This window comes from Thermobia domestica, chromosome 13, assembly GCF_964235325.1.
Source record: "Thermobia domestica chromosome 13, izTheDome1.hap1.1, whole genome shotgun sequence".
NCBI lineage: Eukaryota > Metazoa > Arthropoda > Insecta > Zygentoma > Lepismatidae > Thermobia > Thermobia domestica.
Genome location: NC_137466.1, coordinates 120,745,784 through 120,758,883, shown reverse-complemented (window position 1 = coordinate 120,758,883; position 13,100 = coordinate 120,745,784). Strand labels below are relative to the sequence as shown.

The following is a 13,100-nucleotide window of genomic DNA, read 5'->3' as shown; positions in this document are numbered from 1 at the left end:
CTTCATCCAATCGTTGATAATTTTCTCGTTTGTAACTATTGTACTACTCGAGTGTTATAAGAATTACATGTGGACGAATTTACTTTGATACTGAAGCTTGATAGCATGCATTCGTTTCAATTGCATTAAGAAAGCGTACCAGCCACTTACCAAATCCTTGAATGAAGGTAAACTAATTGTTGGTAGTCAGAACACCTCACGAGAGCAAAAATGACATACGTATATGTTACCCTTTCTTCTCATGTGGAATACAGAAGTTGTTCAGTCTACATTTGGCAAATTTCGACTTACCTAAAAATTTAGAAGAATCCATGGCGCCAGGTCCGTAAGTGCTCGATGCGTTTCCCTTGGTTTCTAACAATAGCCCGACAGCGTAATTTCCACTGTAATAGGCTTCTCTGAAGAACTGGGAAAGGAATCTTGTCCCATTCCCTTTGCACAGCTTTCCAAAGTCCTTCCACAGTTGTCACACACCGTTTTCCCAAAGCCCGCTTCAGCAATCCAAATCCACAATAGTCCATAGGATTTGCATCTGGAGATTTAACAGGTACCTCATTGAAAGGTATCACCTGTATACCACTTGCCTCCTCCATCTCTCTGTAGAATGCGAGGGACGATCGTGAGGTATGTGATGAGGCCTTGTTCATGTGAATGCGCACCAGATTGGTGTCATTTCCGTACATTGTTGGAATCTCATGCTCGTAGATCGGCCGCAGTATTTGCTCCTGAAAATACTGCGAATTTATTTTGCAGTTCTTCGCCACCCTACGAATCTTCAGTTTACCTCGGTAACAGTAGCCAGTAACGACAATGAACCCTTTTGGGAAGGATTCTTTACAGACACGGGTCCACCTTCTGAAGTTCTTGGCGCCTTTCTCTCGGTACATGATGGCTCTCGGTTTGCCGCAGTCGAAAAGGTAAATCCATGCTTCATCGAGCGTTACGACGTATATCCACCTTTGTTTTGCCAGATGCCGTTCGTACAGCTTCCGGGCGTTACACTTTCGTTTCTTTTGGTGGGTATCCGTGAGAAGATGGCCGCGAGCTTTCGTGACTTTTCCAACTTGAGTTGATGGTGTAACGTCCGGCTCACAATCCCCAAAGACACGCCAAGACGATTAGCCATACACCTTTGTGTTGGCGGATTTTCTTGCATTGCCATTTGGCGAAATTTCCTCTGTATGGTGGAGGTGGCTTTGGTGCATTCCCGCTTCCTAGACAACTTCGTTGATGATTCAAATGTTGGAGCTTTTTAATAACATTTTTATTCCACTTAAACTGACGTTGCGCCATTCTTCTTGCACTGTTTTCTAATGACAGAAACACTATAGTGTGCGTCATAAAGAGCCGCAACTTAGCCTTCCCAAAACCGTCTTAGTTTGGGCGTCATTTTGGTCACAGAGCGGAAACCCACACACTTGGAAACAAATTTAACACAACACTCACAGCAATGGTCCTGTTCTGTCGTCCGCGCAGAAAAACAACTCCGTTCCCAGGAAGCAACTGCACAACACTGCAGGACGCCACGAGCCAAGTCGGGTGAGTCCATTCTGAACGGGAGAGGGGAGGAACGAAATCGGCCAAACGTAGGCTGATCAAACTCTGTATGAGCTGAATGTCATATAGAAAATTAAGTTTAAATAAATTGAGTTTAAATGACATTCCGTTTAAATGAATTGAGAAATTGGGGTATATAGTTTGAGCTGTATACGGAATTAGATTTCTGGAGGAAGAAAGAAAAGAAAAATAAATTCAAATAGGTTAATTCGGTCCTATGTTACCGACAAAAGAGCAAAAACATGCAGGATATGTATACTTGTTCTTGCTATAATCAAGATTATACTGAGACAAAATGCTAGAAGAAGAACATATCCTAAAAAGTAAAAAAATATTTAGAGAGACTTGGTTTAAGATGTCACTGAATTTAGTGTAAATTTTACAATTTCGAGGAGGAAGGATTTGATTCCCTGTATGGCCTTGCACTGTACTTGAACAACAAATTTTAGTATATATATATATATATATATATATATATATATATATATATATATATACACCAAACTTAAAGTACTCAATAATTTTATATATCTATACACATGCTTACTTGCCGATGTAATCATCCATATCAGGATCTTCATCATAAATTTCTACAACCATTTGTTGTGACCTTACATGTTCAATGATGAACTAAGTAAAAGTAGAAAAGCAGAAACTGTACATTCATCTTCAAGGAGGTTTCTCTTATATTCTTTATATTTGAAAAAGAAATAGCTTAAAATATTAAAATTTAATCTAGAGTCAAATATTATTCTGTGAACGGCACAGACAGAACTCTTGACAAGAATACTATTATATATATATATATATATATATATATATATATATATATATATATATATACTTTCAGGATTAATTCAAAATTTTCTGCCACCAAATATGTGATAATAATAATAATAGCCCTCTTCTTTGGTCTAATGGTTAGCGTGACTGTCTTTTGTGCACGTGGTCCTGGGGTCAATTCCCAGTGGGAGAGTACAAAAAATTAACTTCACAATCATTCACTTTCATTAATCATCTGTCTAAATAGCATAAGCGTCATACGTTAAACTAAAAAATAATTTCTCTTCAATAATAATATTAATAGTTGTTATAAGTTCAAATAATAGCTCTCGGGCATTCTCTAATCACTTGAAATGAAATAAAATTTCAGTTTAACGTCCCGCAGTATTGCCTTTAGGCTAAAGGAGACGGACGACTAAGGAAAATGAATGAGTGTGAAGTTAAATTTGTTAGGTTTCCTCATTGGAAATCGAATCCAGGACAACATGCTCCAAAGACGCACGCGGTAGCCAGTAAATTAGGGGGGGTAGCTTGAAATACAAAACATTACAATATTTTTATACTTATAAAAGTTGAATTCTTCCTGCTTTAGACATAAATTAACTACACCTGTTATTCATCACTAGACTTCAAGATATTTGAGAACTAAAAGTGCTAAACGTAATAAGTGCCAAAAGCGAAAATGCTGGGGAATTGTAAAAAGGTGCACACCTCTGGCACTGACAATTCAATACAGATATCTTTAGATGCTCTTTTGAAGTACTTACGTTGCCAACAAGGCGCTTTTCACGATTATCACACTCTGTAGCGTTTCTCATTTAACACTTGAACGTGAAAAGGGTGTTTCCATTTCTTTAGCATTTAGATCGTTTACCAGAGTTGGTCTCCATTTCAGTCCAAAAAGTTGAATTATGATTTCTAAATATTGTGTTTTTGAAGTTTATAAATATGTATAATGTTGTTTAGGACTTTATAGGCCTTTCATTACGAACAAGGTTCTTTAAACCTACCAATTTTAACACTTTGTCACATATTATATCAACTCACCTTACTACAAGATTTTTATCACTTTTATCCTTAGCCATTTATCGTAATATTTACATTGAGATACATTACCGATCATAGAAGTCTTCTTCAGTTTAAACATATTAATTACTTTAGCTTCCTGGAATTCAACGAGCATGAAATAATATGAAAAATTTATTGGGGTAAACTTTTTCCTATCGCCTGTCAAAATTCCCCCTAAAGCCAAAAAGAAAAGAAAAATAGAAAAGAGAGAAAGAGAGAGAGAGCTACTTCAGGCGATGTTAAACTTGATTATTTCATGCTGGCTATTTCCAAAACATATTCCAGGACATTACTTCACAAGAAACTCCACCTTCGCTTAGTTATAACTATACTTCAAAAGTTCAACAGCTAATTTGTCGGCAGCGGATCTTCTAAAGATACCAGGCATTTTTGAACATCTAAAGAGCTTGATGAGTTTCAGGGCATCCGGATGGCTAACGCATGTATTTCGTGAGCTCGTGATTTTGGGTGCCATTTACGTTAGAGTACTAGCCTCGGATACAAATACAAGTACAAATTCAGATTCTACTTTAAACAATAGACTTTGTTTAATATAGCAAAGATGTTGTGATGGGACATTGAATTCAAATCAATCCAATTAAGAAAAAGTACCTACCATTGCCAGAGGTTGCTCCATTTATTTGATGATAGATTGGCGGCCTATTTTGACACGATTCAATTCTGTTTTGTCGTTGAAAACAAAGTTCCCTCTTATATAAAAAGCTGAATTGTAAGTAAGAATTTGAAGCTAAATTCCAAAAAAAGATATAATTTGGAATACCCAATGAGCAACCATCTTCTGTTCACTGTAGGGAAATCCTCCGGTGGAATATGAAAAGTGCTGGATTTACGTGCTCTCAACCAGACAGTCGTAGCGCCCAAGATATAAATGGAGTCCCTAGGTGACATTAAATCGGGTAACAAAGACCCAGTATTTCACTAAATTTAATTGGTGTTCAGCATATGGAATTGGGTTCGATCCATCCCTCTATGCGTGTACAAGCTTCCTCTACCAAGAATAACAGTATATTATGATGGTCATCCTCAGAGAATTAAGTCTGTGCCCGCAGAACGTTGTGTTTGCTTCTTCGATCATTGCACTAAGTTGTACATTACTCTGCATCTTGATGAAATCCTATTCTCAAACTTCATGTTAGATATACATTTTCATCACTTAAAGCACGTTTTCAGTATTTTTGAATGTGCTAATTTTCTTCCTAATTTCCGAAATTGTCATTTCCAAATGGAGCAAATTGATTTTCTAGGTCATGTCATTAGTATGCATGCAGTGAAAACTGATTTACGACAAAATAAGTCAGATCTTTTCCTATTTCTAAGAATAAGAAACAAATGCGAAAAATTTTCAGGATTAATTGTATAATATGTTTTCTAAAGAACTTCGCTGGTCTTACTTCTCTCTTTAATCTAATCAAGAAAGAAGCTAAATTTCATCTTACATCAGAGCTATTTGATATCTTTCTCAAAATGAGATAATCAGCTACTGTCCTTGAAGCAGCCTGATTTTTCGGTTCCTTATCGTTTATATTCTGATGCCTGTATCGAAAATATTTCTGGGTATTTTGCACAATTTGTACTTAATCAAGAAGATTCAAGTGTCATTGCTTATGTTAGTCTCAGAGTACACTCTCATGAGCTTTCTTTATCGATTTTTGAACTGGAATTGTTAGCTGTTCTCTTTCTGTGCGATCATTTTCATAATGTATCATGAGAAGAACGATAAGTTCAAATGGACAATGCAGTTGTTACCTATGCTTTCTCTATGAAAAGTTTTGATTCTCGCACTACTCGTAAACTCCTTAAGTTACAGAAATTTGATGTAATCATTGAACATTGTTATGGAAGGCTCAATTTTGTGTCGAATACACTTAGTAAAGATCTTCCAGAACTTATTTCAATTTCTGAAGTTCATTATGTAGATTTTCTATTCATATGGTATTGTTCTGTTTTGAATATATACGAAATTTATGAGGAACAACAAACTGACGAGTTGTTTGTCAAGCGAATCTCTTATCTAGAAATCTTTCCCATTTGTGTTATTTTTCATTAATATTTATTATACTTCAAAAATACAAAAACTTAGCAATGACTTTTAGTCATACTCCAAAGGTTGGTAACTAAAATCATTGATACAATTGATTGTCATGGATATTTCAGAGTAAGGACGTGTTGAACACTATGTCAATCTTTGTTTTACTGCATGAAACAGAAATTAAATGTGAAACAGTACACAGCGATTGTGCTGCCTGTTGTGAAACCAAGTTAGCCAGCTAAATAGTCGCCAAGGAAATTCACATTGAAGCGAGTGTACCTCATGAAAGTTTAGCTATAGAGTTTGTGGGTAAACTCCCTTCAAGTCTAGGCTATTACTATGTATTATCGACATTTATTCAAGTCAAGGCATTTTTCCTTCCATTGAAGATTACTCACACCAGATGCGGACTGGGCCGCCCGGATATCCGGAAATTTCCGAGTACGCCCTGCCCTCTGCAAAATCACGTAAGATATTGCACAATTAGTTATAACTAATTCAAAACTCCGTTCTCGTTCATATTAACTATGCTCTAACTAACGGGCCCGCAGTGCTAGGGAAAGGGGGCACTAGAGAAAGCGGGTCCCTCCTCAATCCGTCGTCTTGTTTGTTGAAAAATTAATAATATAAGAATAAAGTCTCAAAAATACATGTAAGTTATTAACTTGAAAATGTAATCTCGTCTGTAATTTATTTATTCAATAATGTGATGTGCAATCGAGAAAATATAAGAGCATGGAGCTTATTATCCTACGGTAAAAAGCCAGTGGTTCCAATAAATAATGGTCCCCTGAAAAGAGCGGTGATGTCAGAAAACGGGCCCAAAGCCCCAGAAATCGGGCCCCAAAGTTTCGAGCTTGAGTCCCTCCTATTCACCAATGAAATATGTAGTTCTTGAACGTGGGAGATGGCAATGAAAAGGTTGTGATCCCCTAAGCACAGCGGTGATGTCAGAAATGAGCATGAGGCTTGAAGTCATCAGATACCGAGCCCCGATAGTATAGAGTTAGGTCCCTTCTATTCACCAATGAAGCATGGAGTTTTTGGACGTGGGTGGTTGCATTGGTAAGGGTCGGTTTCCCCTGAACACACCGGAGATGTCGTAAATCTGGCCCGGGGTCCAAAGCCCAAGAAATCGGGCCTCAAAAGATTTTCATGCCGTATTCTCCATGCGTTTTGCTCACAAAAGTAAGTTCCCTTATTATTCTGCCTGAATGTTATTCAACCGAACATTACAAGACAATACTGTGATGCTGCGTGTCAGTAAGGGACAGCGCAATATATTTGATATTGAATAGAAGAGACCTGAGCCCAATCATGTAAGGTCCGCTGTGCTCATGGGACCCACTTCTTTTCAACGCCACAACTCGCATTTGCAACTTCGTGTCTAACGCGGTTCCCTTACTGTAGGAGAATTTTCATGGAATAATTTCCATGTTCTTATCCAAGAGTAACAGACATTACAAAGCTATGGGAACTAACAGGGCATTAGATTGGGACAATTTCGTATCTATAAAGTACACGGGAAGTACTGAACCCAAATAGAAACGCACCACTTCTTTCTTGCAAATCTTTATTTTTTAACTTAGGATTTTAATTTTTTTTACTTGTTTCCAAAACTCAAGTAGAAGGAGGTCTCCATTGCTGATGCAATAATAGTTTTTAAAGGTTGAGTCGATAAAGAGGAAGGGAGATAGCAAACTGGGGTTTATAATTTTTGGTATATTTAATAGTAGTGCACGAATATTGATGGGGACTCATTTGCAAATAATGCGTGGGGTTGGGGCCACGCGATCTTAGTTACGCTATGAATAATAGGCCTAACATTAAAATAATATAATTTGAAATGTACTTGTGCGTGTGTTATGTGGAATAATTCATTTTAGGGAAATGTATGGGTTACACAGGTCATATGAGTCTTTAATACGAAGGAGCCACCCCAAGCAAACAGGTCACGGAAAGATATTCCAATTAATCATTGTCGTAACTTGGAAGTTCTTTCCCTTCTCATTTATTCAGATCTCTTTCGACAAAACAGTCACTGATTTGAAGGTACATGTACGATTCGTTGAAAAGATTTTCAGACTGTAGAAAATAAAGTGAAATAATACTTGCCTATAGATACGCATACACAACTTTACATTTCGTGGAGGCGGGGGTTTAGCCATCCTAAGCTACGAGTTTATTCCTAAAATTACAATCCAGACTCCAGACCAACTCGGTATTCATCAAGGCATCATTCTCCGGGTGGGCTCTCGTACTTCCAGTCCGCCTCTGACTCACACTGGTGAAATTATTACTGTGCTGGAAAAACATATTTTCGTGTTTTTCCGCTCCCTAGAGTAATTATTTCTAATCGAAGTTCGCAATTCGTATTATATCAGTGGCAATATCCTGAGACAACGGAATTAAATCTACACTTCTAGTTATTCCTCTAATGCGAATGCCATTACGAACAGAAGTCATAATCAGCTTAATAAGGATCATACTAATATTTTTCCTTGTGCATATACCTTCCATATCAATGTTATGCAGCGCTGGCAACACTGCGGTCCGGGTGGCAACCCTGATTATGATCTTTCTTCGTCCTTGATGCCCTTGTTATGTTTAGTTTCTTTCTTTTGGTTGACTTTCTTTCCCTGTTTGCAAGAAATTAACTTTTCCCGTCATTCCTGACTTTCTTCAATTTTGCCGACATTCAATGTTTCCTCTTTCCTCGCTCCGCTCCCTATGGCCCTTAGCACCTTAAATTTCTGTGTTCTCCATATCTTTTCATGCTCAATCAGATGGCGTATGTCTGCATCTGATTTGCGCGACAACCTTATGGTCCCTTACTTGTAAGAGATACTGCTAGCAACACACTACGACAAATTAAAAAAATCACTACTGATTGAGTTTGTGTAGATGTTGGCTGACAAATTATACATAATGGAAAATTTCGACGAAAAAGAAATGGTAGATATTATTTTGACTTATTTGCCCACCGAGGAGATTAGGTTGTTGCGTTTCATTCCAACAAAATCAAAGAGCTACTCCTACGACTAACTGGCAATAATAACAATTCCATCGACAATAACCGTTGGAGATGAATTAACGGATCATCGAACCAATATAGGCGAGGATATGATGACATTAGATTCTGGCGAAATAGCAATACAGAACTCGTGGAAGCATGTGATCAGAAAACGGGACAAAAACCAAGCATACGTGAGAAGGATCGTCGAACATGGAAGAAGATTGTAACAAATAAGCCCAGAAGTGTGGCAAAACTAAGTGCCAACGAGAAATGCATAATCCCACGATTTGCAGTGAGGTATCAATTTCGAAACTCCTGATCACTGCCGCCAACGCGGAAGCGCGAAAAACATGGCGCCGAGATCACTGATAATTCGAGGAGTGTAATAGGATTCGATGAGTCATCTTTCTTCTTTGCAATAACAGGTTTGATTTATGCACGTGGAATGTTAGAGACGTAACTGCCTGCTTTCTGTCGTTAAACATGGCGTAGGTTCTGCTAGCATGGGTCACATAACATGGTATCATGTTCATTCTATTATAACTCTCAAAAGGCAAAGTATTGCTTGTAATTATGTAGACATTTTAGATTACCAGATGCATCCATAATATAGAAACTCTTCCCTAATATTAACGTTATCTTTCAAAGTGATCACGTCAATACACAATGACAGCGTGTTCAGACATAATTTGAAAAAAATCAGGATGAACTTCAATACCTCATCCAACCCACCCAATCGCTCAATTTGAACAGTACTGATCATCAATGGTCAGTTTAGACAAGAGAGTCCGATATATATATTATCCTCCATAATCCCTGATGTAACTGTGTGCTCCATCATGTGAAAAAAGGTCCATTGTTCCCGTGGAAACGATTCACGATTTACATTATATGCCTCAGTTCTGTGACGAGCAGAAACTATTATATTGGTAAAGGTTAAAAGTAAGTGCTGATCAAGTGAGTTTAATTTTGTTGAGATGTTTCCGTTATTTTGATAACTACTTGTGAATAATAATCAAACTATACCGGTAACGTGTAACGTGGGTTACTCTCACCACGGCATGGCGCGTCCTCAGGTTGCGGATCGAGAAGAAGGCCTCTAGATATAGAGGTTAGTTGCGAATATACTGAATAAGCAGTCGCGGACAGACAACTAGGAGTGGTCCTCCAGCTTGGGGTTTTGGGTAAGGCTAACAACCTCATCCTGTAAAAAAAAGCACTTCTTCAGAAACATTCACAATAACGTCGAACAAGAACTGATAACTTGGCACGACCTCAGCAAAAGAAAATGGACATGAGATTTGGAACATGCAATATTAGAAGCCTTTATTGTAAAGGCGGGTTAAAATCAGTAACGAGTGAGTTAAAGAAATACAGGGTGGACCTAGTAGGAGTTCAGGAAGTTAGGTGGGAAAGAAATGGATCTGTAAATTCCGGAAATTTTTCGTTCTTTTACGGGAAGGAAATAAAAATCACCAGTTAGGAACAAGTTTTTTTCGTTCACAAACTAATATTATCAGCAATTAAACGGGTTGAATTTGTTACTGACAGACTTTCTTTTATTGCTCTTAAGGGACGGTGGTGTGATATTAGTTTTAAATATACATGCCCTAATTGGAGATAAGGATGACGATATAAAAGACAGTTTTTACGAAGAAGTGGAACGGATATTTGACCAACTCCCGGAATACCATATGAAAATTCTATTAGGCGATTTCAATACGAAGGTAGGATGAGAGGATATTTTCAAACCGATTATAGGGAACGAAAGTCTGCATAAGAAAAGTAATGACAACGGTGTTAGACTCGTAAACTTTGCAGCATCCCAAAACCTAATCGTGAAGAGTACAAAATTCCCACATCGTGACCTTCATAAATACACTTGAACATCACCAGACGGAAAAACACATAATCAAATCGATCACGTTCTGGTAGATAGAAGAAGACAATCTAGCATAATTGATGTCCGGTCGTTTAGAGGGGCCAGTGGCGTATTTACGATTTTGTTTCGGGGGGGGCTTCACTAACTTTCGGGGGGCTTTCCCTGAAAATGTGAAAATTCTGCAATATATTTAATATACTTTACTATAGTAAGTAAGATTTCGGGGGGGCTTAAGCCCGGAAGCCCCCCCCCCAAATACGCCACTGAGAGGGGCTGATTGTGACACTGATCACTACCTGGTAGCAGCGATAATACGAGAGAGATTATCGTTGAATAAAAGTAATATTCAATGTCCGACAAACGGAGAGATTTAATTTAAAGAAATTAGAAGTGAGCCAGGTAAGAGAGGAATATCAGATTGAAGTTTCGAATAGATTCTCGGTTTTAGAAGATTCGAAGTACACTAGTATTGAGGATACTTGGATTGAAATTAGAGATAACATTAAAATTTCAGCAAAAGAAAAATTGGGACACGCGGAAATCTGTAAGAAGAAACCATGGCTCGACCAGGAATGCACTAAACTAGCAGAGAAGAGAAAACAGGTAAAATTACGCTGGCTACAAAATCCGAATGAAATAACTACACAAAATTTCGCAGATATCAGGCGGGAAACTTCCAAAACTTTTAGAACAAAGAAACGCGATTTTTGAAAGCTAAAATTAAGGAACTTGAAGATAATAGTAAAAATAAAAAACATTCGGGACATGTATAAGGGGATCAGTGAATTTAAGAAAGGCTATCAACCTCGTTCTTATATAATTAAGAAAGCTGACGGAACAGTTCTCACTGATACGGATAGCATCTTAAATAGATGGAAAGATTTCTTTGATGATTTGTTGAATACGCAGCCAAAAACTAATGTGCGTGGAGAAAGGGAGATACATACCGCAGAACCGTATATTCCAGAACCCAACCGAATAGAAGTAGAAGCCGCTATAAAGAAATTAATGAAACAGAAATCTCCGGGTGTAGATGAAATTCCGGCTGAGTTAATTTTAGCTGGAGGCGAAAAATTGTGGAACAAGATACACAAACTCATTCTCCTCATATGGAACAAGGAAGAATTGCCACAAGAGTGGAAAGAATCAATCATTGTTCCAATTCACAAGAAAGGCGACAAAACTGACTGTAATATTTATCGAAGCATTTCTCTTTTGTCAACATCCTATAAAATCCTTTCAAATATTCTATTAGCAAGATTGACCCCACACGCAGATGAAATTATTGGAGATTATCAATGCGGACTTAGATGAAATCGATCAACTATCGACCAAATATTTACCATTCGCCAAATATTCGGAAAAAAAAGTGGGAATACAAGTCCCCGGTACATCAACTATTTATTGATTTTTAGAAAGGCACACGACTCGGTTAGAAGAAAAATACAGAGCGTTCAAAAAGTCTCTATACACCTGAATTGTCACATATTCAAAGCAACGAGAAAATTATTTTACTCAAAATTTATTATATTTTATGGCATAAAAACACTATGTACAGGGCGTAGCATATATACACACATTTTAACACAGATTTTCACAGCAAATGTTGGAAATGTCCCCCATGAGCCTCCAAACATGCTTGCTTCCACGAATCAGGTGTATAGAGACTTTTTGAACGCTCTGTATTATACAACGTTCTTACAGAACTTGGAATATCGAGAAAGCTAATTAGGTTAATTAGGACATGTTTAAATGAATCCCAAAGTAAAGTCCGGGTAGGAATATTTTTGTTCACGAGCTTTCACGTCGAAAATGGCCTGAAACAAGGAGATGCGTTGTCGCCATTATTATTTAACTTTGTTCTGGAATACGCTATAAGGAAAATCAAAGATAGCAACCGGGGTCTAGAGTTGAACGATGTTTACCAGGTTATGGCATATGCTGATGATGTAAATTTAATAATGTATGATAGGAGAACAAAAGAAAGAAATGCAGATATCTTATTAAACGCATGCAGGGACATGGGTTTAGAAGTAAATGCAGAGGAAACTAAATACATGGAAGTGCGTCGGGACCGTAATACGGCAAATTATGGATGCGTTAAAATACTAAATAATACTTTTGATAAAGCGGATACTTTCAAATATCTAGGATCAATATTAACATAAAATCATATTCACGAAGAAATTAAATGTCGAGTAAAAGCAGGGAATTCGTGTTACTATTCAGTTCAAAATCTCTTGTTGTCGCGAATTCTGTCGAAGAATTTGAAGCTAAAAATATACAAAACGATAATCATGCCTGTTGTTCTGTATGGTTGCGAAACATGGTCGCTCACTCTGAGGGAGGAACATAGACTGAAAGTGTTTGAGAACAAGATCCTGAGACGAATATTCGGACCCAAGAGGAACGGGAATGGGGAATAGCGGAATCTTCGTTATGAAATACGGTTTACCCAACATTGTTAGGGTCGTCAAGTCTAGGAGGCTTAGGTGGGCAGGTCATGTAGCTAGAATGGAAGAAAGTAGAAACGCTTTCAAAGTCTTTGATTGGAAGACCAGTCGGGAAACGACCTTTAGGAAGACCTAGGCGCAGATGGGAGGACAATATTAAGATGGATCTCGCAGATATAGGAATACAAAGTAGAAACTGGATCCTATTGGCTAAGGGTAGAAGTCAGTGGAGAGCTTTTGAGAACGCGGCATTGAACCTTCCGGCTCCATAGGCCATATTGTTAGTTAGTT

General features: G+C 37.7%; 1 protein-coding gene across 2 annotated transcripts in view; it reads right to left on the bottom strand.

The window, feature by feature from the left end:
- LOC145669278 (extended synaptotagmin-2-like) overlaps window positions 1-13,100 on the bottom strand; it is a 128,684-nt gene that overhangs the window by 60,724 nt on the left and 54,860 nt on the right. For both annotated transcript variants that reach the window (XM_081737595.1, XM_081737596.1), the window contains exon 9: window positions 2,105-2,187. In XM_081737595.1, coding sequence (XP_081593721.1) covers window positions 2,105-2,187 — 83 coding nt within the window. The remainder of the gene's footprint in view (window positions 1-2,104; window positions 2,188-13,100) is intronic.